Source organism: Gobius niger (genome assembly GCF_951799975.1).
Source record: "Gobius niger genome assembly, chromosome: 1".
Lineage (NCBI taxonomy): Eukaryota > Metazoa > Chordata > Actinopteri > Gobiiformes > Gobiidae > Gobius > Gobius niger.
The window spans coordinates 48957477-48984279 of NC_136852.1; the positions used below are offsets into that span (position 1 = coordinate 48957477).

The 26803-nt window shown below is 41.3% G+C and overlaps 1 protein-coding gene across 3 annotated transcripts in view; it reads left to right on the forward strand.

Annotated features, from left to right (window-relative positions):
* The window catches only part of citb (citron rho-interacting serine/threonine kinase b), a 74006-nt gene that overhangs the window by 22215 nt on the left and 24988 nt on the right, over positions 1-26803 (forward strand). For 2 of the 3 annotated variants that reach the window (XM_079566829.1, XM_079566831.1), the window contains exons 5-21: positions 1979-2149; positions 4386-4439; positions 4506-4559; positions 5240-5380; positions 5814-5939; positions 8123-8218; positions 8592-8708; positions 9889-9998; positions 11362-11536; positions 11663-11860; positions 11944-11997; positions 18002-18199; positions 23485-23678; positions 24535-24670; positions 24756-24860; positions 25881-26021; positions 26357-26476. In XM_079566829.1, coding sequence (XP_079422955.1) covers positions 1979-2149; positions 4386-4439; positions 4506-4559; positions 5240-5380; positions 5814-5939; positions 8123-8218; positions 8592-8708; positions 9889-9998; positions 11362-11536; positions 11663-11860; positions 11944-11997; positions 18002-18199; positions 23485-23678; positions 24535-24670; positions 24756-24860; positions 25881-26021; positions 26357-26476 — 2190 coding nt within the window. The remainder of the gene's footprint in view (positions 1-1978; positions 2150-4385; positions 4440-4505; positions 4560-5239; positions 5381-5813; positions 5940-8122; positions 8219-8591; positions 8709-9888; positions 9999-11361; positions 11537-11662; positions 11861-11943; positions 11998-18001; positions 18200-23484; positions 23679-24534; positions 24671-24755; positions 24861-25880; positions 26022-26356; positions 26477-26803) is intronic. The other variant, XM_079566830.1, reaches the window with a different exon arrangement.

Consider the following 26803-nt stretch of genomic DNA (forward strand, 5'->3'; position numbering starts at 1 on the left):
CGCAACACGTATCGTATTGGACCCCTCCAAGCCCTAATAATTACTCTGTTGATTAATCATTCTATGAAAATGAATAAAATAAGGCTGAGTGAAAACGCTCTCGCCTCAGAATAATGAAGGTCAATTCCCTGTCTTTATCTGGAGATGAGTACCCAGGTGTGCACTGTTGTCGTCCACTCCTCCTGACAGGTTGCACAGAGACATTGGTTCACAAACTTCCCAGTGTGAACAATGAAGTCTAATTTATTAGTTAGTAGGCCTGTCACGATAGCATAATTTGAAGGTTGATTAGGACATGAATAATGGAGAGAACAAACATGAATATGATGGTTTTGTATTTGTATGTTGTGAATACTGTACATAAAATACACAAAAAATATAATAAAGTTTGACATAAACAATGACAAATTGTCTGGAACTTGCTTGATAGAAATGATAAATATTGTAAAAAGAATAAAAACCTTTTAATGTACATCTTAATATTTCTCACTATAAACATTAAATACAATGTAATACAACCTACTTAGGGTGAAAAAATGTAGTATTACATAAGAGAAAATGTGACAAAAAATGCTATAAAAAAAAAAAAAGGAAAATGTAACTTTTATGTATGACCAGATATTTTGCGGTAAATATTGTGCCCATAGATAAATATTCACAGTCAGGTACAGAGGTCCTTTACCAAGTGTTGTTCACCTGCCTCTGTATCCATCCAACCCACTCTAATTGTGTTTTGTTAAGTTACTGCGGACAGAGTTGACCTCCTGTTCCACCGTGGTTAAACAATTTGATCATTATTTTGAGCATGTCTGAAGCTGTCTCCTTCACTAATCTGCAACCCTCCCACTGGAAACACGCGGGACGCTACTTTGTATTAAGGTGACAGACAGGCCGCTGCGCCCCCAAACCCAACACGCAGTTTTAATTTTATTCTATTAGCCTGTAACTAATGACTACTTAAGAGGCGTGTGCGCTAAGTGGCTCTGGCTTATCAGATCTTTGCCCTGTTCGCTCCCCGGCTCGCATCTGTATTCTGTTACAGACACGCGTTTGAACGTTGTTTGTCCAAAGACTGGCTAATGGCTAATTTTCCCGGTTGTTGTCTTGAACCATACAGGATTCATAAAATATAGATGTCTTATACGTTTAGTGTGGTACTGGAATGCTTGCTTTATCTAATATAGCACCAAGAGGTTGGTAGAAACATACACCTAATTGATCGTGATTTGAATTCACCAGGACCTTTCATGTTTTTAAGATTGAGATCAAAATGTCTTCATTTAACGCGAAGGAAATTTGTCTTGGACGCACTGGTTGCCATATAATAAATAAAGCCACCAGATATGATATGATATGTTTCCATCAGTCTTTGTCTGTGTATTGACGACAAGTACTCTCACCTCACAGAACAAAAGGTCCAGGCTTCAATTGCTTGGGCCCAATCTTGTGTTTCTGAACGCAGACTATAGCGTAGACTTTGTAGCTGGTGTGTGGGGCAATGTGAGATCTTTCAGCTCCGGACCTTTTGGGCTGTACTTTGGATGGACAGACATCAAAAAGACTGATCTGTGTAGCCCTCCTCTATAACGGAGTTTGGGGAATCTCAGTGAGACTTACCTGGCTAAAAAGTCTTAAAAAGTCAAAGTTACAAAAAGTTTTGAGATTAATATATGCTAAGTCCTTGTATTACAGTGTGTAAGTGTAGCGTGACGTGCAGTTGATTGAAAAGATAAACCCTGGAGCTTAGATCCTGCAGGTGAGACCGTCAGAGATTTAATGATGGTTTTGGGCAAGACCCTGATCACTGTGAAGAAGAGGAGATGGAGAGGCTGTTCTTTGGATGGTCACACAGCTAAAATACAAAAGCAAAGGATATTGTTTTTGTGACTGGGGGTAGAGATGATGTATAGAATACAGACTTCCTGGTATGTTTTGTAAGTTGACCTAATCCGCTCACTGTCCTGCCCTGTGTCCTCAGGAGTACCACGCTCAGCTGGAGGAGATGCGTGTCTCGGTGCGACAGTTGGAGGAGGATCTGTCGGCCGCGCGGCGCCGCAGTGATCTGTACGAGGCCGAGCTCAAAGAGTCCAGGCACAACAGTGAGGAGCTAAAGAGGAAGGCCACCGACCTGCAGCATCGCATGCAGAAGGTTTGTCCTCTGTGACAACATGAATCACATGTTACAGCATTATTTTAGCGTTAGGTCACACGCAGTAACACATCTTTTGGTAAAATACAGGGAAGGCCTAAATCACTGTAGAAATGCAAATATTTCTCTAAAAGTGCCCTTGAAGCTTAAGTGCTACAATTCTTACCACTTTTCCAGAGACAGAAGGCAGAAATCCTTCACAGATTCACGGCCGCAGCTATTTCCTTTTCAACTGTAAACGCAAACATGGCATACTAGGCTCAAAAGTAGTGGTAAAAATGTTAACGTCAATACATTGTTCATTGGCCTGTCACGATAATTACTACATTGACTTATCGTCCAATAAATGACAGAGAAATAGGCTCAATATTAATCGTCATTACATTTATGCTATTTTAAACAATACTTGAATGATTTTACCAAAGTAAATTGTGTTTCATTGAGTTTCATTTTAATTGCAACTCTTGTTATAAAGGATAAGATACTACATACTTTTAGAACAAGGGATTACTGAGAATCAAAACATTTTTTAAGTTCAATGGCATCAAGTGGTCCGTAATAATATTGTTTATCGCCATATTTTCCTCAATAGCGAACTTCAAATTGTGTTGTTGTGACAGCCTGTTATTGACAATAGGGTGAGACTCTTAACATTGCAGTACATTGCACATGCAATATTAGCAATACTGTTAAAGTTGGATTCATAATAACAGTGATATGACACTAGAGCCTTTTCAATTAAGACGTGGAGCATTGCTTGAGTGAAAGATCAGGGTCAAGCAAAATCCGATATTGAAATGTGTCAGCAAGAAGCAAAGGCTATGTTTTACAGGAAATACTACTGTGCAAATCTTTTATCATCTCAGCAAAGGTTTTGCCCATCACACTCTTTAAAGCTCTGTGATTGGCAAGTGAAAGTGGCCCGTTGTGCTCTCAAAACAAATCTTTTCATTCTTCTTCCTATGTCCACCGTTTTGCTCTTGCACATTGCTGACACAGACACGCGAATGTTTTTATTTTGAGCTTCTGCAAGTCACAGTATCGCTGCGCGTATGATGTGATGAAGGCACTGGGCCCAGAACAGATCATGATACAGCGCGGATGTTTAAATAATGCACTTGTAAATATATGCGCGGCTCGTTGCTTCTGTAATTGGAGCAATGGATCATATTTGGCTGGATAATGCTGTGCTGCCGTTAGAGCGGTGCTAAACGGACTCATACCACTTTATTCCACTTAAACATTTAACAAGTTTCAATGTCACTAAACATAACTTCAAAAGTTTTAAAGGGAAACTCATTAGGTTCACTTACATAAGGTTAGAAAGAGGATTTAGGACACGGTGGTTTGAGCAAAAGCTAATAAGTAAGTGCTTTATTTATCATTGTACGAACGAAATTTAATTCAGGAGTTGCGTTAGTCCTGAGCCGCTGCGACTGAGCGCACCGCCATTGTGGCATAACCTGACCAGAATGTTGTTGGGGGTCAGGGAAACACCGGAGGAAACCTGGCTGCCTGCCTTCAGTGCTCCTCTGAAACGATATACTGTCTCCTGGGTTTGTCCTTGTTTCAGAGCGTGGCGTCCTGCACTGGTCAGCTCCTCCTCCTTCCTCTTCCTCATACACAGCTCTCTCCGCTCCACACCAGTCTTTCACCATCTTCTGGGTCGAGCGTAACAGACGAATATAATCCGTCTTATTCTCCAGTGAATGGACATTAGTGAAAATAATAGAAGGCATGTGTGGCTTAGCTGTGAGTCTTGCCCGGATACCTCCCCTTTTTTGGTTTCCTCCAGCTCCTCGTGTGACGCCTCCACTGAGCTGCAGGTGTGGGGGGCACTTGGTGACTCTTCAGTGTTTCAGAAGAAGACATTTGTTGGTCTCAAATGTCTTTAGCTCAAGAGCTAGCAGTTCGTTTACTCTTAATAAAGCTGGGTCCTTCATGGCTAGTACGGACTCTCTTCAGTAAAAAACCCACTGAACCTTACAAAAACACAGCAAAGATGTACAAAAGTATCCAGCAAAACAATGTGTCACACAGAAACTACAAATGCAGAAAAATGGAAAAACGGTGCTGTACCAAGAGAGAGGGAGGTTGCTGCTTGTTTATGCGTCACCATGAATGAATTTGTTGAATTATGCTTGTTTTATAAATTACAATTAATGTATTTACCAATGCTTAGCAAATGCTTATTAGTCTGTTGTCATTATAAAGTGTTACTAAATGTCTTTTTCAGGCCAAAGAACAAGGCAAGGCTGAGGCAGAAGATGTAATTTCCAAGCTGGAGAAGGTTTGGAGCCACATTACAATAACAAAGCATTCAAGCCCATTTAACTACTGTTTTCCTTATTTCCAGACCAATTCAGAGCAGCAGGTCAAAATCCAGGACCTACACGAGAAGCTGGCCAAGGTACGCCGCATTTGTTGTCGAGGCAATGAATAATTTATATAATCACTCTTTGTAAAACTCGCTCGGAAAGCGCTCACCTCGATGACCTCCTTTTTTAGATTTAACAAGCCGCACGCAAACAGCTAATTTCCATCCACAGCTTAATTATCACCAATCCACCGTTTCGCCCCATTTAGGAGATAATTTCAGCCCGTGCCGCCGTGGAGTTTTTGCCATTGTGCTTAGCATCGTATACCCAAAGCTGTACAGATATGAGAAGATGACTAAGCCAGCATTTTGGACAAGCCTGACTCAGAGATATTTCATATGCGCGATTTATTTAGCGGACGCACAGATGCTATTGCTATTTACATCAACGTGCAACCTGTTCGAACCGGGTGTTTTGCAAAATGAGGCTCTGTGGTTAGAGGCACTTTGTTTGTACTGACAGTTTCTCAGCATTCTGATGGATATTAGTGGCTTTTGCGTCTTCTTTCTTCATTACTTTTGTCCTTTTTTGCTGCCACTGTAAAACTTTAGCCTCCTGTAATCACTTATATTAAGCCAGATACCCTTCTTGGTGTATGTGGCCCTTCATTCTGGAAAGGTTTGACAGTGCATTGCATGGTTTTACCTTATCCCTTCTATCTCATACACCACCATCGTCACCGTGTTCATTATCATCACTTTCTTTTCCCCAGGCGTTGAAAGCGAGCACTGACGCCACAGACCTGCTCCAGTCCATGAGAATGTCCAAGGACCGGATCGAGAGGGACTTGGAGCGACTGCAGAACAAAGAGGACTCCAGCGACAGCCTTCGCCGCCGCCTTAGGGAGACAGAGGTACAGCTGCCACCGTAAATTAGAGCTCCCTTTGGTTATTTTTCAGTTTTTCTTCAGTCTAAAAAGCAACGTTTCCTTATCGTTTTCTTGCTTCTACTCCTGGCACAGTGAGACGCATAACAGCAGGGCATTGTATTGCTTGCAAAGAGTTTTATCATAGCATAGATTTCCTAGAAAAAGAAAATTGAGGAAATGGCTTGAGAATCGACAGCTTTCACATTTCAAGCCCTCAATTAATTTGAAAAAGATCAAATTATTACGAGTGAAAGACAAGTGCGCTTTTTTGAGATAACAGATGAAATATTAAAATGAAGTCAATTTTGTAAAAAGCAGCTACAAAAGAGAACGAAGCTGGGACTTTCCAATTAATTTCAACATTTACTTAGTATTAAGCTTTTCACTTTGTTCGGTCTGGTCTCGGTCTTGGCTGCAGGACGGGAGGAAGACTTTGGAGAACCAGGTGAAGAGGCTGGAGATCGTGGAGCGACGTGAGACCAAACTCAAAGACGAGATCCAGACCAAAGGACAGCAGATCCAGCAGATGGGAGACAAAATCATGGTAACTCGAAACGCTCAGAGGGAAGAGTGAGGGGCAAAGTCAACAGGTTATCAAAGTGAAGAGACTGACATTTCTAAAAAGCTTGTTCATCGTGCTTTGTAAGGGTTGTAAAAGGTTTTCCCAATTGGTTAACATTAGCTTCAGTAACTGTTTTGATAATGAGACAGAAAACTCCCATAGTGAGCATGTTGTATTTGTGAGACAAATTAATGACTTTAGGAACAAGCTACAATACACATTGCAATTAGATGAGCAAAACAGATTAATTATATAGTTGTTTTCTTGCTCTGTGTGTTGCCAGTAACCTTTTAAGGACATCGTTTTAGTTAAATCTGCTGAAGTAACTTTGGTAATTATTTTGAGTTTCATGGAGTTCGGATGTGAGATCTTCAGATGTAAATGTGCAGTGACTCAGCGTATTAAAAGCTCATTATCGCTGTATTTTAATGTTGCTGACACACACACAGGAGCAGGGCCAAGCCTCGTTTTCAGAGTCACATGGACATGCACATGAAATGTGATTTAGGAATCCAACAACAACCACGTTGTAAATGTACTGCAAGAAGTATCTTTTGCTACTGTATCTATGTGTATCAGTGTGCAGCTAATCCCATGTACGAACTAAATTTCTTCTTAAGGAGACGAATAAAGAAAAGTAAGTAAGAAAAGCTGTACATTAAAATTTAGAATATTGTAAAATAATATTGCTTAATAAAGGAATTCTTTTCAAATATAGTTCATACAGTATAATACAAATCAGTGTAGTGAAATACTTCCCTTTTTCTGGAGGCAACATTTGAAACAGGTGCTCGAGTCTCAGCTGGATAGTCTAGTTTTGGAGGAGCAGCGGCTCTACTCTGAGCTGAGTTGACTGAGCTCTTTGCCCTCTCACGCTTATGACCATGTTTATTTTTTATTTATTTGGTTTATTTGATAGGGACAGATACAAAAACGTAGACAAATTGTAACATAAGTCTTATAGCAGAAGCTAATTTGCAGCACTTGTCCCTAGATGGGCTTACAAACACAGTAAAAAGATACAAACACATGTTAAAAGGGGATGAGAGGACAACAACATTTACAGACACTGAACTGTACAGAAAAAAGACAGGGACACCACTAAACATGAGTACAATGTTGCTGCTGGCACATCCATGAAACATAGATCGACTGGTGAATCTAGAGCTTTCTGTTCAGCTACTATTCACCACAACATGCATAGACAGCAGAATAGCAATGGACTAAGTGAGGGTGGCTTCCCCCATAGCGTTCAGCCCAGGCTAACTGAAGCTTGTTCATGCTAGCAATTTGGCTGGGTTATAAAACACTGCATCTGCTGCTGTGGTGTTTTAAAGTTACAGGCCGCAGTTTTTCCATGCTGCGTAATAACACCTTAGGAGCGCTTCGACTGCCTTACAATATAGTACCCCTTTTTATCCGCTTAGAAAATCAACATGTTTAATTTTATGTAACTACTCACACAACCCTATTTAAATAGGGGAAACGTGGAACAGCTTGGTCGCTTATAACTTCACCCCCGTTTGGCCCCATAGAGGAGAAGCTAAATCCTAACAACATCTTTGGTCTTTTTGCGTGACTGAGCGCACGCACAAAGACCAGACAAGTACGCATCAACTCGTCTAAGCTCAGGTATGAACATGTCTCAGTATGGAAAAACGGTGGCCTGTTCCTTCAAGGGGTTGGTGTTTAAAATGCTGAGAAATACTTGTTCTTTATTATCCAACTTGGGTCGCTTAACTCAACGTTGAACAAGGACGTATTTCGGAAGTGAGGTAATTGAAAGTTCATTACAGCAAGGAACTTCCGGAGCCTGTTTTTCACAGTGTATGGACAAACAACGTCCACATCACTGAGACGCTGCACAGATCCACCTGGCAACACGCCCACACACCATCCTTTCAAGATTCTTACAGCAGTTTGTGAAATATTGAGAATACAGCTTCATAATTAATGAAAACCAAAACAAGACATATCCTTTGAACCTGTCCTGGCCAAATATCTCTAAGCGTGTTACTATCAAATAAACCGTGTTTTTCAAACGCAAAAGCTGTCACTGTAGCCACAGGGAAAGTCATCTGGAACAGCTGTCTGAAGTGTTGCGCGTTTGCCTAATATCTTGCAGTGTTACTAAAAATAACTTGTTTTTGACGATTTTCGTGCAGGAGCTGGAGGAAAGCCTGAGAGAGACACAATCCATGGCTCAAAGACTCGAGACCCACCTCAAACAGAAGGAGAAGCTCTACGAAGATAAAATAAAGGTCGTTATGTGCACAGTGATATGGGAAATAGAATGGGACAGAATATATATGTGTATAATCTAGAGGTGGGCAATTAAAGTGTGTACTTGTACTTTTTGCTTCTTAAATCCATAAACAGATAACTGTTTATGAGTGTGGGTCAATGAACGGATTTCTCATAGATGTTCATAATATAAACCAGATATTCCAGTTTCCATATACTGTGAATAAAGTGAATTTTGTGTGGAACAGATTGCGGAAGTGCTGCTCCGAATATGTGCTATGTTGGGTTTGTCTTGAGCTTTGGACGACCTATTGCTGGTTCATCTTCGCACCCATTGTCCGTGGTGTTAAAAATCGAAGCTCTTGTGTCTGTGTTTTTTTCGTGGAGCAGGTGCTGGAGGCCCAGATGAAGGCGGACATGGCCGACAAAGAGATGCTGGAGTCCAGTCAGAGCAAATATGAGGAGGAGGTGCGCGAGAAGTGCAGCGTCATCAGCGAACAGAAGGCGGTAAGAGCCCGGCCGCTCGGCAAATGACACACTTTCAAATCAACGCTTACCACACTGACATAGATTCCCTTAATAACACTGTGATCGCCGACGGCAGATTCATTTAGAGGCCGATTAACACTATATGTAAAACTGATTGACTAAAGGACCAGAGGCTGAGGCTGGCGCGACGGATGTCTGAACAAAACATGTTGTCAGTGGGTTTACTCCCGAAGCAGCTGTTTAGAAATCAGGCTCAGTCACCAAATGCACTGACTGACAGTGTTAAAAGTCAGCTTTACTGTTAATTCTACAAGAGAAATTAAACCCCGAGTGCAAGCAATAAGTTAATCCTATACAGAGAGCCATTATATGGGGAAGAATGCAGGAGGAAGCAGAATATGGAGAAATGGACATGGAGAAATAGCCCAATGCTTTTCTTTACAGCACAGTAATTATATAGGGATATGATGGAGATGCCACTGTACCTAAAAGTTATGTAAATAATGTTAATTATGGTAATTACATAGACACAGGACGCCATGTTGTTTAAGGGAAATATGACTAATCCTAACCCCATTTACCTAACCCCAAAAATAAATTGACCAGGAAATGTTGTTAGTATGTTCTTGTTGTTCTAGTGACCATTTTACTTACTACTATTTAAATACTGTGCTGTAAGGGAACGTGTCGCCCAGAAATCTAATGCAGATGAACTAAGATATGATGAACTTCACCCCTTGTCCAGGAAATGCGTCAGTAATTTCTTCCGTCCATACCATGGAGTCAATATATTATTATTCGTTTTCAGCATCACTTGACTATGAGGATTTTATAAGTTAAGTTTACCAACTTGTGCAACTCATGGATGAATTATCAATTATAAGTTGTTGATTTTGAGCTAAAAAATAGCTTGAGACATTTCCAGGCCGCCTGTTTTAATTGGAGACCTTCCAGTTCAGGAGTAAACACTGTTAATTTGACTGGTTCAGCTCTGGTCCAAAGTCATGGAAGTAATAGTCATTGACAGAATTAATCATCATTCATCATAACTGGCCCATTCTCAATAAACAGGAACAAGTTTGATAACATTAGCACTGAAAACTAGCTGACCTTTGTCCACTCACTGCCTCAGGTTATTAAATGAACGCTTAATGTTTGCTTTATGTAATTTACTGTTTCTTTCACTTCTTCTGTTTAGACCATCAATGCCATGGACTCGAAGATGAACAGTCTGGAGCAGAGGATCGCTGAACTGACCGAGGCAAACAAACTGGCAGCAAACAGCAGCATCTACACTCAGAAGAACATGTGAGTGCAGACGTGAGCAGATGTAATGTGTTTTCAAACTAGCAAAGAAGGAGCTCTCTCTGTAGGCACGTGTTAAACTTTGAGAGAACATTCTTTAACTTGAACAATGTTGTATTCTGCCATCACTTCTCATTAATGCAGGTGATTCTTTTTTTTATGGATTGGAGGACCTGGACTAATTGTCAAAGATATTGCCCAAAATAATAATCCCAAAATTGAATGTAAATTCAGGCCTATTATTTGAGACGTTTAGCGCCATGGTAACGCTCAGGGGCGGGGCTTGAGACTCGAGCAAAGTCAGCTGTTTTGGCTCACATTTACAACAACAAACGGAGTGAACGACAGGTAGGAGCGATGCATTTTACGGGTCTACCTGTCTCCTCCTCTTCATCTCCGCTCTCACCTCCTCCCTCGAGTGTTTGTGTGACAGTATCGCCGTCTGTGGAGCTGTTGCAGCAATACGTACACGTGGCTGGTGACAGTCATTATTCTGTTCTTAGCTTGCAGGTCCCTCATGCTTCAGAATCAGAATCGGTTCATTATTTTCTCCGGTGCAATCGTGCAACATGAAACATAAACTTTAACTTAAACCACTGTAAAACTATCGGGCATGCATAAAGAGAACAGCAATATAACACAGAACCGCAGCATTCATGTAAATTTACAGATGCTTTTGTGCATTCCTGTGTTTTAACAGAATGAATCGTTCCGTGTGTCAATCCAGTACCAAATGCATTAGTTTTACAGTGAAAGGCGATCTACCTGGTTTGTGTGTGCGATTGATGTAATGGGAACCCCTGATTTAGACACTTGTTGCATAAATAAAATGGTAAACCATGCTATAGGGCTATATTTAAAGGCTTCACATTTTAATTAATTAATGAATTAATTAGTCTTATGACCACCAATAATTTGATACAACATTGCACTGATTTTTATTTAATTTTTTCCACAAATTGCTGCATTTACAACATTGGTCAACAGTGGCACGATAAATTTACTCTGCCACAAGAAAGACAAAATAGGAATAATATTTGTCAGAAAATACAGTTGCTGAGGTCATGAGTGTTAGAAAAGTTGGGAACTGCAGAAGTACACTTGTCAGATTTATTGAGCTGGCGCACGTTACCAATCAAGTTGAACCTTGTTTCGTAATTTCAACTTCACGCTTCACTTGGCTGCATTTTTAGAGCCGACCAAAGCTTTCACACAGTGTTTTAAGGTCATTTTCAATGCCGTAAACTCGTGATATTAACACAATGGGTCTATTTGCTTTGCGGCCACACATGCCCTACACAGAGTCAGGTTGAATCACTCCTCATAGAGCCGTATTTACGGCTGCGCGTTTGTTTGGGGTTGGCAGGAAAGCCCAGGAGGAGATGATCTCAGAGCTCCGGCAGCAGAAGTTCTACCTGGAGTCTCAGGCCGGCAAACTGGAGGCCCAAAACGCCAAACTGGAGGAGCACCTGGAGAAGATGAGCCAACAGGAGCAGAGCAACAAGAGCCGCGTCATGGAGCTGGAGACACGGCTCCGAGAGGTGAGAGAGGAGCGAGCCCAGGAGGTGTCAAACATGACAATAACACAATGTGAAGTTAGATATGCACACATGCAGTCTATGCAGTTTGCCGCCTTTTATTCTCTTTTCTGTGTTTGTGTTTTGTAGCTGGGTCTGGAGCAGGATGAGCAGAAGCTGGAGTTGAAGCGGCAGGTGACGGAGTTGACCCTGTCCCTCCAGGAGCGGGAGTCCCAGATCACATCTCACCAGGCCGCGCGACACTCGCTGGAGGGACAGCTGCAGCAGGCCAAAACCGAGCTGGAGGACACCACCGCGGAGGCAGAGGAGGAGATCACTGTGACCCGAGTGAGACTTACAGTACACAGTGCGAAGGGTTATCTAAGGCTTGAACTTGACTGATGCCTGTCATGTTGTTTGACCTGCCACAGGCGCACAGAGACGAGATCCAGCGCAAGTATGATGCCCTGAGGGACAGCTGCGCGGTGAGTCACAACTGGAAAACATCTGGCTTCTTTTTTATACAAATACTGTGAAAGAGAAAACACTGACCCCAACATTCGTGTTTAATTGTGACAGTGAATTCTAATCGAAGAGCTTTCACTTTAAAGCCACACTGCGGAACATTCCAGATTGTACTGTACGTTATACAGTGGAGTAGGGCTGGGCGATAAATCAAATTAATTTGAGTTATTGATGCTTTTAAAAACAAATGTAAAATTGTGTCCATCAATCCGTGTCCCACTCAAGTGCGCCTGCAGCCAATTTAGCAGCGTTTTAGACACTCTGTAGCGACTTTCAAAGCCTTGCAAAGGCCGCATTGTGTTTTAAGAGTTTTCTTCCGCTAAAACAGAGTTTCCCCTGGTGTGAACCTCTCCTGCTCTTCTCTCACTCTGCCTCTCCTCACTTCTCCCCATTTGCCATAATAACTACATTTGAGGGGAAATCATGTAGCATGTTCCTAATAAGGGCATTAGGGCGGGATCTTCACTGTAGACTCTGCCCTCGCGTGGCGTGTAGTTCGGTCGAACCACACCCGCGCCATTAGCTCTAATGCTAACGGCCTGTCAATCAAAGTCCGGCCCTCATTAGTATACGACCTGCCTGGTCCCTGTAATTGTGCTTAACCCATCGTTATTACTGGAGGAATATTTAGCTGTAGAAAGTTTAGGAAAATTAGGCACCAGGCTTTAAAGTTGTTTTTAACGTGTCCAAAGTGCAATGGTAGCTTATGGAAGACTAGCTTGTTTTGCCGCCACTGTATGGAGGTACTGCAGCAATGTCGGCCCCTAGCATCGTAGTCGTAAAGCAGCGCAACCAGCGGCCATTGTTGGAGAAACACAGCTTAACTCCGCCCTTTTTCCCTCTGAGAGTTTCCATGGAGACGGCTGTTACTGACAGCAGAGCTTGAGGCATGAGGGCGGTACAAGTAAAACGCTCCATGGCTTATAATGAAGTTAATCTTTTGGGTGTGGAGATAAGGCATATTTAAAACAGAAATAACAATTATAGATAATTGTGTAATGAATCTAAAAATAAATGGTCTGGACTGAGCAGTTTTCTTCTTATGAAAGATCAGCAGAGCCTTTAAGTCTATTTCCAATAAAATCAATTAAACCAAATTAAAATCGTAATCATCCATACTGAGTAAAAAAAAGTCTATTTTATTTTTTTAAATCACCAAGCCCTTCAATGGAGCTGTAGACTCTTAAAACTAGTTTTCTGTCATGGAAGTGTCTGTCCTTATCCACCTCCAATAATGGTGTCAGTGCAAACTAAATAACAGTAATTGGAGCAATTATTGTGCGTCCTGCTTTGGGCCACGGCTGCAGCTCGTTGCACATGCAGCCCGCAGACAAGTCTGAGCACGAGCAGACCCTAAAAGACTGTGAGGAGTTCCCTCTTCAGTTTACGCTCAGCATTCTGTTACCAACACAAACAAATCCGAGTGCAACAATTATCAACACTGTGACAGACTGCCCATGGCCTCTCCGTCTCTGTCCCTCTACCAAAAAAAAAAACTGAACAAAAGAAAGTAGAAAATAAACCACTCGCTCCAAGATTATTCGGATCCTCCTAATTGTATTTTCTTCACACTTTTCCCCGACGCCAGTAACAGAGCTTGAAAATAAGTGTTTGGGAACTGCTGCAGAAATGTAGCACCTCTTTCACATGGCACGGTAGAAAGCGAAAAGTAACTGGATATTTTTATTTGGTGGCATTTTGCAAACCAAGTGCTCCAGTTAAGTCATTTTTGACTGTATTGACAAATTAGTTGCTGGAAATAGAAATAGGCATATAAAATGACAGTTGTAGCAATGGTAGTGGTAGTTGCAGTACTACTTGTTGTAGCACTAGTCTTCTACTAGTAGGTTTATGTAATTTGCAGGTGCAAAGAAAAGAAAATTAGTTGCCAAGATGAAGTTTCAAAGAAAATCACTTGTACCTGTACTTGACCCAAATGTTTGCAAATTGTGATCTGCATGTTCAAAACCAAAAGAAAATGCATCTAAAATGTCAGTCATCAAGTGCATGTTGAAATGTAGACAGTCTTTGGCGAGTTACCGAGAAAGGGCAGGAGAGCTACTGCTTGGAGATCCCTGCATTTAAGGGACTAGATGCAAGTTGGTCATTTTATCCTCACTACTGCCAACTCAGGTCTAACGCGTAACTGCAGTCTCTATATTAAGCTTGGGTGACACTTCGGACCTAGCCTGGTTTTACCATACCCTCGTACTCATTGCTTTTCGTACAAGGGTCTGGACCTTCACAATTTAGCTCCGTTATCAGGTGGGAGGGGGGAACTCCTTTGAAAGGACTGGATCTGATTATCGCTAGCGTTTGGTCGTGACGTATGTAATGCGCCCGAGTGAGTGAAGCAGCGATCATAACTCTATCATAACTCTTGGGGGCATTCCTTGCACATTCCAAGGCTTCAGTTTAATTCCTGGATATTTGGGAGCCGAGCCAGAATGGATTGAAGAGCTTCCTTTACTTTCGTATCCGCCGCCATTGCCAAACTACAACCAGCAAATGCGGCGCAAATGCTTGACGTCACCTACAACACCCGCCTCCCCCGCTCGCTGAATGGTAGGTTGAAATTCAACCGATGTAACACGGCCACTGAGATCAGACCCAGACGTACATGTAGGGAAATGATAATTGACCGGAGTTTACGGATGGCTACTTGGGACCTGAAGTAACAACTTTTTGAGTGACAGTGCAGGATTTTAGAGGCAGGTGTGGGTAAAAGTTCTGGGCTCATTCAACACATTAGGACATTGCTGGAACTTGTAGGGGGAGGAAAATACAGTTTTAACATTTTTAAACACTGTATAGGCCCTTTAAGTTAATTGGACCAACATTAAAGGCCATATACTTGATTTTCTCATTGTTAACATATTTGTGGAGTGTATATGCTCGAAATTCTAGAAAACGTGTAAGTTCATGGAATTGATACAAATGCTTTATAATTAGATGCATAGTGTTTAAAAATCAGGTATAGTGTCTTTAAACCGTAGGATGTCATAAAAAAAAAAGCATAACATAGGATTCAAACAGGCATTACATGTAAGTTTCATGGGGACTTGTGTCATGTGAAAAGCTCTATAAGATTCCATTCCTATTTTTACTGCTTACGTTTGGCAGAAATACTAATATTATGGCCCAAAACTTCTACTGCAGTTTTGAATATAAATGTGTCCCCTCATTCCTCGGTTTGATGTAATGTTTGCAACTATTGAGAAATGAATTATGCAGATTTTGTGGTATTAAAAATGTCTTCGCCTTAAAATGTCAATAAAAAAGCACTAAATTTGACTTGCTGCTACCTGAATAAACCCTGAAATCAGTCCACGATGAAACAGCAAAGGCTGAATAACGAAATGTCTCCCATGATCTCATTTATCTTCTTTTTTAAATGACACGTCAGCCCCATCTCCTCGCTTTCCCAATGCACAGCCGCCTTTAATTTCCCTGACAAACTTGCAGAGTGACGTGTATTGAGCTGCAGATGATCCGGACGTGAGTGAGTTTCCTTTTGAGAGTTGCTCCATAGATCGCACTGTCAGATGATTATAGTGAGCGCAGACACATGCCGCATCTCCTGCTGCATCCTCCCCACGGCCTCAAACACGGAGAGGCAGCTGTCTGTCAGTGCTGCCCCGGGAACGGCAGCAAGGAAGGGGAGGGTGCAGAGCATTTATGGAACTAAAAACATGAAATCTTTGCATATTCTAACCAAAACCATGGTGCATGTATTAGTGGGGCTGTACTTCAGGTGGCCTATTAGTTGACTCGAGCGTTTTGTATTTAGAGTAGATATCTAAAGTTGCCAATTTTAAAGCCTCTAACTCATGCCCCTAGAGGCCATAAGCGCCACTGCAGGTGTCATAGTATCTAGAGAGTAAATACTACGCTGACAGAAAAGACAAAGGGATATTGTACATCCAATTACACAATTTTACTCAAACTTGGCTGTAAATACTGCTTTACCCGTTAGCCTGTTAGCTTCGTGATTCTATTAATGTGTATTGGTGACACCAGGGGGAGATGAAAGACCTCTCAATCAGCCCATTAACACTTGTATTATCCCAAGAGGGACTACAAAAAGGATTTATTAAGGTAAACAAGTTACTTAGTTCTTCTTTAAGAGGGAAAGTATTTGTAGTTATCACTGTGACAGTAGTGGGAAGTAAGTGAGATTATATTACTATGATTGTTGGCAGCAGAGATGCACCGATCCAGCCTTTGTTGCTTCCGATACCGATACCGATACTTTGGCGTTGATATCTGATTTGACCAATACCATGAGACTTTCTTAAAAGTGGCTGCTGTGAGTGAAAAAGTGAATGGTTCTTTCTTCTCCATTGTGAGATCAATTAACTGTTATCTTTTCAGTTATTAGTTATATCTATTAATAAACCAATGGAAAAAACATTAACCAAGGATCACTGGACTTTTCTGCCCTGAATATCCTTGGGTAGGCTTATATGGTAGTGGGTATAAAATGGCCAACTTGCATCCAGCCCCTTTAAGGAATTACACATTGTTTCTGTCTGAGCTTGATAAGTTGGCTCTAGCATTAGGAAGCTGCTGCTATCTTCTGTATTTTCCAGCTCAGAGCTTCATATTATTATAGCCCATATTCACTGAGGTTTAGTTGGTGAAAGTTGTGTTTATAAAACGCTGTGAGCCAAAACAGGTATCGGTTCAGTATCGAATATTTGGAATCGATACCTGTATAACTGTATTTTATCCAGTGTCAGATCGCTGCGTCCTTATTTGGCAGGGCCTGACCATTGGCGACACGGTGGCGCAGAGGTTAGCGCTCGTGCCTCACAGCAAGAAGGTCAAGTGTTCGATCCCCGGCCGAAGGGGGCCTTTCTGTGGGGAGTTTCTATGTACCTCCGGATACTCCAGTTTCCCCTACCACTAAAAATATGCCAGGACACCTTTGGAAATTGATTCCTAATCTCACTGGGACTTTCCTGGTAATAAAGGTCAAATAAATGAACAAACATTACCTTCTTTGCTCTCCGGCCTCTTTGGCCCGTCTTCCTGAAATGTTTGCAAGATAAAGGTTTTCATTTGCCACAACTGAGTTTTGCTTTCCTATTTTCAATATGATAAAACCCCATCGAGTATATAATACAACACGAGTATGATACTGTATTCCTAGGCCGAAATGTACAATGTTTAATTTTCCCGTTGTACACAAAACCAGATCAAGGTATTATTAAACACAATTAGCCGAAGTAGCTAGTTAGTTGGACAAAAATATTTACTGGAAATCTGCCCACATTTGTCTAGTTGGCTTGTGCTAATGTCAAGTCCTGATTGTTAGTAGTTGCTTTTCCAGACACACAAATAGTTTTATTTTGACCACAACCAATCGCGCACATACCCCCATTCATAAATAGGCAAAGTGGGTGTTATTGTGTGTTTTGCCCGTGGACACAACAGCAGCATATTTTACTGCAGAAAGATGTTGAGTACATTTATTTACAGCAAGACCGGTTTCTATGGAGCTTCGAATGATTGTGTAATTTATTCAGGACAAAGTGACGTTGACATTATTACACTATTACAGACTATTAGAAACATTTTGCACTGGCGTGCTTCATTATTCCAACCATTTGTCATGAATTTCACATGGTGTACCTCCCATAATTGGCCAGGAAAGCTCTCAAAGATGTTCTAGTTTTTTGTCGTGAATCAATTCAGAAATCAGAAGACCTTAGCAGTAGTCCTTTGTTCCTAATGGCAAACTTCACAGTGCAGTCTGATTAAAGTAACCCACACTGATGAGTGATTAGACCCTTTTTTTTATATAAAAGAAAAGTAGTTCAGAATTCATGAAGGAATGATTGCAGCATTATACCGCTGACCCAGATATTTGCATCATGTAATAATGTGACAACTTTAGCCTGTGTGTGAGCAGAGAGATGTTATCACGATCATTGAAATCAAACGTATTGTTCCTCGCAGGTGATCACAGACCTGGAGGAGCAGCTGACTGCCCTGTCCCACGAGAACGCGGAGCTGAACCGCCAGAACTTTTACCTTTCCAAACAGCTGGACGACGCCACGGACGAGAGAGAAGCGCATCTGCAGCTCAGTCAGGAGGTGGACCAGCTCAGGAGGGAGGTGGCCGACCGCGAGATGCACCTCAACAACCAGAAACAGGTCGGTGGGATGTTCAACCCAGTGTGGACTGTCCTGGGATTGAATTTGGATGCACTTCAGGTCACTTTAAGGTTTCTACATCCTGTCACCTGGCCAGTCAGACTAGTTTATTTGATACAAAGACTGGACCGGGAGTTCAGGTTGATGTGATTGAAACAAGCATGGCAGATTATGTGAGTAATTAATAAATATAGCTGTACAGAGGAGTGAAAAACAGCATAATCCTTTGCCAAATCAATTAGTGAAGCACTACTCTATAATTAGAGGTGAGAGAGTTTATTAAGTTGGTGAAAATGTTTTTTATTTTTAGATGATGTGCGACATGAATCCGTGTGGAGTTGGAATGTTCTCCCTGTGTCTGCATAGGTTTAACTGCAGTTTCCCATACCACTAAAATATGTACAATAGTCCTGATTGAGGTTCGTTGGTGCAGATGTGTCAGTCTACCCCAGGAGAAACTGTGGCTATGTACAATACGTAGCTTGCCACCACCCTGTGTGGAGTGAATGAAGTAAATAGCTCTGATTGTCCTAAAATAGTAGTACTGTAGAAGTCTCATTATCTCCTCATTTTCACAATTGTGTGATTGGTGCCGGGCTCCCAGACTTTTTTCACGGGGGTGGTCCAGTGGAGGTGCAACAGGGCTAGCCTCTCTCTTTAAGTCTTTCAGCAAAATTTAAATAGAGAATTAAAGACTTGGGGCGCATCAACAGCATTGCTCAAGATGAAGTTGGGATCTTGCGTACAAAGAACGGTGCGCTAGTGTTCTCGCCGGTCACCTGAGAAAAAACGGGTCAGCTGAGGTGTAGTGTCTTACAAACGATGCTGACTACAACGGGCACTTGCCGCTCCTCTTCACTCTCCTCTTCTTTACATCATTGGCTGCCTCGTGCATCTTATTAAGTGCTCGCAGGACTAACTACAAACTATTCATCCCACTGTGAGTTAAACACTGTCCATCTCCCAAATATACAGTATCAATGGGTCCCAGCATTAGTATTAAAGTGCAAACTCCACGCCGCACATCCACCACCACCCACTGTAGTCTGTTACAAGAGGTAAAGCTTGGGGAGGGACTACTGCTGTGCATAACTTCGCCATGGGAGTCTGTCCAGCCCACTTACTGCTTTTGCACAGTGATTTTTCACATGTGTTGGCCTTTGACACCCCTGGACAAACTGGAGACACGTCCTTAAATCTGATAAACTCAATCTGTTTCTACAAGCTTCCTATTTGCATTTTGAATTGGCTGGTATTGCATTATTGGTCATTTTTTAATGTTTGCCACTTATCCGTATTGCAGTGAATGAACGTAATGTCTCTTAAACCTGCATAACTTTAGCCCAGTACTATTTCCCCATGAAGTGCTCTGCTGCTTACACTACCACAGCACTTCAAAATTCAGTTTGAATCCTTCTAAAAATACCACCTGTCATTTTGTAGCTATTTCTAACCTGAGCCCTGAGTCAGACACTGAGTTTGCACCCACTCATTTTCTGGCCTTCGCAAAATAACAGCCAATGGAAGTGACAGTCGACCTAGACACCAACGCCGCGCTAAGAGTAAACGGAGAAACCCTTTTCAAACCTCTGGATGCTTCTGAGGAGGACGAAGCGGCGGCTGGGCTTAGAGCGATGCATTGTGGGATGGGAGTGATGCATTGTGGGAGGAAGGGTGTGTGGGTGTCCAGTAGCCCGTTGTGTAACCAGTGCAAGCCGTAGACGGGGGACGAGTGGGCGCGATGTGTCATAGTTTCACTCCCAGGGCGCGTTAGTGTGGACTTCTGAGAGCTTCTGCTGCGGAGCTATTATTGGATGTATTTACTTTATACTGGCTCAACGCTGTGCAGTGTCAGGAATTAAAGCAGTTTTGTGTGGGCATCAAAAGAGGAAGCACAAATTTGCATAATGGTCTGTGTTTGTCAGAATATGTAAAAATAAAAGTACAAGCCGACTGGGTCTGGTTCACAAAAGTCTTTGGAAACTGCTTCTTTAAAAGTTTCAAATGTTTTTCTTTCTATAGTAGCAAAAGTATTTCCCTTTTGTTGTTTAGCTGTAATAGAAATAGTCCTGTGCTTTTTATGCATTTTAGTTGTAGTTGTAGTTGTAGTAATATTGTGGTGGCTCTGCAGTACAAATGTTTAAGAAAGAAAGGTTCAGTAACAAAGTTAATTTACTTATTACTAGTACTGTACTTAAAGCAGTACTAAGTAACTCATGCCCCTAGAGGCCATAATTGCCGCTGCAGGTGTCATAGCATGTTGCATTTTTAATTGTCCGTGAGAGTAAATAGTACGCTGACAGAAAAGACAAAGGGAGAGAGGGATATTGTACATCCAATTATTATTTTTTTCACTCAAACTTGGCTGTAAATACTGTTTAAGTGGAGCTAGCCCACAGTTAGCTTTGCCCGTTAGCCTGTTAGCTTCTTCTTCGCGATTCCATTAGTGTGTATTGGTGACTCCGACCCGTAAAAAAGTTACTTAGAACTGCTTTAAGTAGAGTTTTGAGGATCTGTACTTTACAAGAGTAGTATTTTTATGAGAACTTTGTACTTTCACATCACTACATTTGAAAGAGAAATATAATACTTCTTACTCCACTACATTTCGAAAAAGACAAAGAAATGTTGGCCTTGTGTTTTGTTAATTTTAAAAACCTTATAAAGCACACTCTATGAGCAGTAGGTGGTGCTGTGCAGATGTACAGTCAATGTCACTGACTCACAAGGAAGCAACAAGGAAGAAGGTTAGTCCCGTCATGTTCCTGTACAGAGGGTGAAATGGGCACAGTTTTCGGGTTATTTAAACAGATTTCTCGGACGGATTAACTTTCTCCCTTGAATACTAAAGTATTTTCTACAATAAATACATCATACTTAATTATTTGACTGTGAGACCTTTACTTTTATTGGGTAATATTTGATCAGCAATGAATTCAAGTACTTGGCTGTTTTGTTAGGTGTCAATGCTGTAAGCACAGAGTTAACAGCATTGAAGCTATAGTAATTCTAAAGTTTACCACATATAAAGCAGTGATGAAGTTGGATCAAAGTGTGGCCACGAATACATACATTTTCACTTTATATTTGTCCAATGCCAAAACATGTTGGAAACTAAACATTTGTATGGGCACAAAACTCTTTTTTTCTTCTAACAGAACATGTAAGTTTACATAGATCTAAAAGAGTTCTGCATCATTAGCTTTGTACATACTGTGTATTTCTAAATGTGTCAAGATATTTACATGGCCGCTTTGTACATTTTAGTGTCGGTAGTAGTGGCTCTTCTAATAATAACAACAACATACAGGAGAACAAATTGTGAGCCTGTCATTAGTAGCTATAAATAGACTCTCTACTTGTATATTGCCCACACTACGGTATTTGTCTTTGTTCAATGTGGCACACTGCTACAATCAAGTCCATTTCTGTGAGCCTGAAAAGGGGATGCAGACATTAGCATAATGGTCTGAGTTTGTCTGAACATGTTATAATAAACTAAAAGCAGCATCACTACAGCCTTTTGTAGCTGCGGCTAAAATGCTCTTGGTTGTTGCTGCGGTTTATAAGGCGTTTTATAAAGTATAGGTGCAGAATGTAGCTTTATTTGTTCAGTACATTTATATACTTACAAAAGCTATGTCCTGCTGAGCGTTTTCTTGTTAGCGATGAAACTTTCTCCTTCCAGTGTTTGTGCAAAACATAAATCCATTAAATCACATAACTTTTTTTATGATGAACTCTGTCCGTTCTCGTGGGTGGCACCAGTGTTTCTGTTGCTATAGCTACTAAAATGTAGGGCAGGTTACTGACAAACACCAGCAAAATATTATGTAATTTATTTATTTTTCAGAAGTGAAAGTTTGAGATGCATGTTTGGTAATAATCCTCCAATCATATTTTAAACATGTAGAATACCATTGTTAAACTGTATTTATTAATTGGTGGCAAGTAGTCAAATCAAAGGGAATGTGTCCCCTGCTGTCCAGACATTAGTGAGCTATGGTGGCTTATGAGACAGAGCAGGTTTTGGGAAACTTTTTTATTAATGGCCATATTGGGTTCTTGAAAATTTTCAACAAGTACAATTCTCAAGTAGACTGTCAGTAAACCTATGACCAGTGATGCCAGTAAAGAGTTACTTAGTAAAGAGTTACTTAGTAAAGAGTTACTTAGTAACGCTTTACTCTCATACTTTTTTCAGTAACGAGTAGTCTAACGCATTTCTATTTTCAAAAGAGGAATCAGATTATTAAGTTACTTTTCCAAATCACTGAGGGTTACTATTTTGTCATTTTCCTTAGTAAAAAGAGAAAATAATTTTTGTGTCTCGGCGACACACTTGTAATCTAGCTTAGTTACTTTTAAAATCAACTTAATTAGTTAAGTACCAAAGTTATTTTTCAAAGGAGTAATCTTTGCAGCACTGCTCCTGACAAATATATTATACAGCGCCATGAACGGCACGTGTCTGAACCAAGCAGCACAGAAGGAGTATGTTCACATTTGTTAATCTTTATTACAACTGAAATGCAACACTTTTATGTGGACGAGAAATGAGGCTTTTTCATGTAGCATTTACAATCTGCATCAGCCACATGTAGAAAAAGCTGCAACATGATATCTCTACTTTATATAATCCTTGGGCACTTTCAGATAAAGGACTTCTCGGGCCACTGCCCAAGGGGCTTCATCCTCTTCCCTCTCCGCTCCTCACTCCCTCCGTAGACCGCAGAGTTTAGGTGACGAAGCGGAGGATCCTCTCTTCTGATTGGTCAAAGAGCCGTCACCTTATCTAAGCAGGGAACTAAACCTGGTCCAGAACAGGTTCTGCACTAAGGACTTGTTACTATGAAAATCTACTCAGCCAGAACATTATTAAAGGGTAACCCCCGAATTTATCTCGCTAACCCTCTAATCCAGTTCCGTAGTATACCCCTCAGGTTGTCAGCTGATCTCATTCTTTGGGCTCATAGTGTTGCTGAACCTAGACCTGACCAACTACAGCAACCCCAGATCAATAGATAGTTAAATCAAGGTGACCACTTTTTTTTGGTCAGGCAGTGTATAGTATGAATGAAGTGGATTATACACAAGGAGGTAATTTGGCTGAGAGGAAAAGGTGCGAGAGCTATGTGGAGACTTGCACTTGTGTAGCGCTTGTGGATCCATCTTTAAATCTTGAGGTTGGTCTGGTCAGGAGGAGCCCGTTGTGCTTTTTAGATTAATGGGACTAAAAGAAGTCCATTGAAGAAACACTTTTGTTTGGTCTGTGTTTGTTGCAGAACCTGGAGACGCTGAAGACCACTTGCACGATGCTGGAGGAGCAGGTGATAGAGCTCGAGTCTCTGAACGATGAGCTGCTGGAGAAAGAGCGTCAGTGGGAGGCCTGGAGGTCCGCTCTGGAGGATGAGAAAAACCAGGCCGAGAGACGGGTCCGAGACGTCCAGAGGCTGCTGGACAACGAGAAACAGAACAGGTAACAACCGATTTACTGACATAGGGACCACGCGCAGTACAGGAGCAACACATTATCACGCTGCTGGTTTCCCCCTCTGGTTCCTGGAAATAAAGATACCTTTTTTTTGTTATTTAAATATTCTTCAAATATTCTTCTGTGGCACTCGCTGTTAAAATCTCAAATTATCAAAACATTGTGCTAGATGCCGATGCTGATTGTTTGTGTTCAGTACTGGCTGCATTGGTTGGATGTTGAACTTGTTTACTTTTTTTAGAGATGTGATTTTAGATACAGATCATGTTGAAAGCAGTTCGAGGGAAAACATTTCCATTCTCCTATTTCTTTACCATTACTTTTACAAATGCTGAATTATGATTATATTTTTCTACTAAATAAAGATACAGAAACATGGACAGAAGCAAAGTGTTTCAACAGTCCATAAAAACAGACAATGTTAACATGTAGCTTAAGTTAGCTTCATGCTACATGCTAACGCTAGCAACAAGTGTCATTTTTTAACATTTTCCTGTGAAGAAACATCCATATGGACCTGATTTTGGCTTGACTCTATTGGTGTGTGATAAATAGTTTTATAGTCAAAAATCAAAATCAAAAAATGTGATTCCTATGAGTGGTTTTCCCCTTGTATGACGCGCTGCCGTCTGTATCTATCATGTTATTTAGTTTAGGTACAAAGCCTGGAGAAAAAGGCAGGGGATGTCCCGTTGTATAATTACTACTTACTAAGGTTGTTACATCAAAAGATTTCTTCCCTGGTTGCATATTGATCATTCAGCGAACATCAGACATTTTTTTTTACACATGGATTGACCAGACTCAACTTTAACTACTAGATATGTTTTTCTCCCACCAGGCTTCGTGCTGAACAGCGCAGCTCCGAGTCCCGCCAGGCCGTGGAGCAGGCGGTGAAGGAGCACAAGTCTGAGATCATGGCTCTGCAGCAGGCGCACAAGGACCAGAAACTGAAGGCGGAGAGTCTCGCTGACACGGTGAGGATTTACACTTCTCACTTCTCACTCACTTTACAAACTCTAAATTGTTTGAGCATTTTGAACCATGTTTGCTTTTCTAAAGATGAACGACCTGGAGAAGAAGCACACCATGTTGGAAATGAACGCCCGCAGTTTACAACAGAAGCTGGAGAGTGAGAGGGACCTCAAACAGAGACTTCTGGAAGAGGTAGCGCTGAGTGATCATATATCTGTTTGTGTGGGCTCTCTGTCGTCCAAGAAGCATCCATTGCAGTCGATGTTTTTCCAAGTGTTGTCAACTGGCCTGGTTTGAATTAGATGAGGACGATTTGCTTTTATCTTCAGAAGCTTGTAGTCAGTGTAAGAACTTTAAAGGTATCAGCAGGAGGTCTGTGGCTCTGGGCTACAGTTTCACTAATTAGAACAGTCAAGTGTAGGGCTGGGCGACATCGACAAAAATTAATATCTCAATACTTTAAAGGACCTTCTCGATAATGACAATGAAGCGATATTTTTGCAAACCAGGCAAAAATGCTGGCAAACATCTAAATCTAGATTGCTTTGTCGCTCAAAAAGATATTTGTCTTGAACACACTTCAAAAAGGCAGAAAAAAAACACTTCCCTCATTTTTCTTTCCCAGAGAACATTCCCTTTAATATTTATGCAGGCCGACAGAAAAGGACTACAATCACCATTTGAGTCTGTTAGAATGACTGTCATCGGGATGCTTTTATATTATTATTTCAGCTTTTTTGGCTTATTTAGTGCTTATTCAACAATGTTTTTTTAGGAAAAGACAATGTTATATATAAGTGTATTTTGGGTTGCGGCTCGTCATCCTGGGGTGATTGTGGGTCCTGACACCAAACCAGTTGAGAAACGCTGTTGTAGGCGATATATTTCCCTCCTCTAGTGTGGAGTTTACTTTTATTATTGATTCATTATTTAGTTTTACTTTAAAATTTGAAACCTTTTTAGTGTATTTGAATCTGCCACTGCCTCCCAGTCAAAGCACAGCGATGAATGAGAGTCTCTTTGGTCGCAGAATGACATCACAGACACTCACACAAAAAAACTATCCACAAAAAATATTGGGACATTTGAATGTCAATCAAGAATTAAATCTTTGTGTGTCGCTGTGACTGTGCGTGTTTGAGGAGAAGAATCTCAAAGCAAAGTCATGTCTTTTCTTTTCATAATAAGATTTGTTTTTTTTTCTCTTTGCAGCAAGAGAAGCTGCAGCAGCAGATGGATGCTCAGAAGACGCACATCTTTCGTCTGACGCAGGGCCTTCAGGACGCCCTGGACCAGACTGACCTCCTGAAAACAGAGAGGACCGACCTGGAGTACCAGCTCGAAAACATACAGGTCTCACACACTATCAGATTAATACTTGTTCTGATAATAATGAGGATTTACCAGGGTATAAGCGTATTGGTGTACAGACATGGATGTTGGATATTTAAATATTGAAGCTTAATAATGCTAATTGATTGAACAACAGTCATGAATAACATCTCCAGTCATATATTTTTAAACAAAAGCTTTTGTAAACTGAAGTCCTGTTGATCACCCAGTGTTTCACTGTTGCGTTTGCGATGATGATCCTGTGGCCTGTGGCCGTTCCTCTGTCCCTAATGTGCGCCCTGTATGTAATTGAAAGTATTTGCGGTGACATTGATGGCAGTAGTGATGTTCACTAGCTCCACCTGCAGGCTGTGTACTCCCATGAGAAGGTCAAAATGGAGGGCACCATCACGCAGCAGACCAAACTCATCGACTTCCTCCAGGCCCAGGCTCACGGCGGCTCCAAGAAGAAGAAGGTCAGCGAATGGGCTGTTGTTGTGAAAATTATCAATCAAATCAAGTTTTTTTATATAGCTCAATATCACAACAGGAGTTGCCTCACACGGCTGCACCAACTATTAAAATGGTGAAACAAATAACCAATCTAATGTCAGCAGCAGATTGAAATGTGCCCTAGTGGCTAATGCTGCTCTGGACAGAGAAACTGGAGCAGGGGAAATGAGAATAGATACTTTTCTATCATTTAGAAATGTTTCTAGCCTCAAACTATCAGAAGCATTAGGTAAATGTGAGATCACAGTGTCACTTCTTCTGATCGTATGATGGCTCTCAGGGTCACTCTA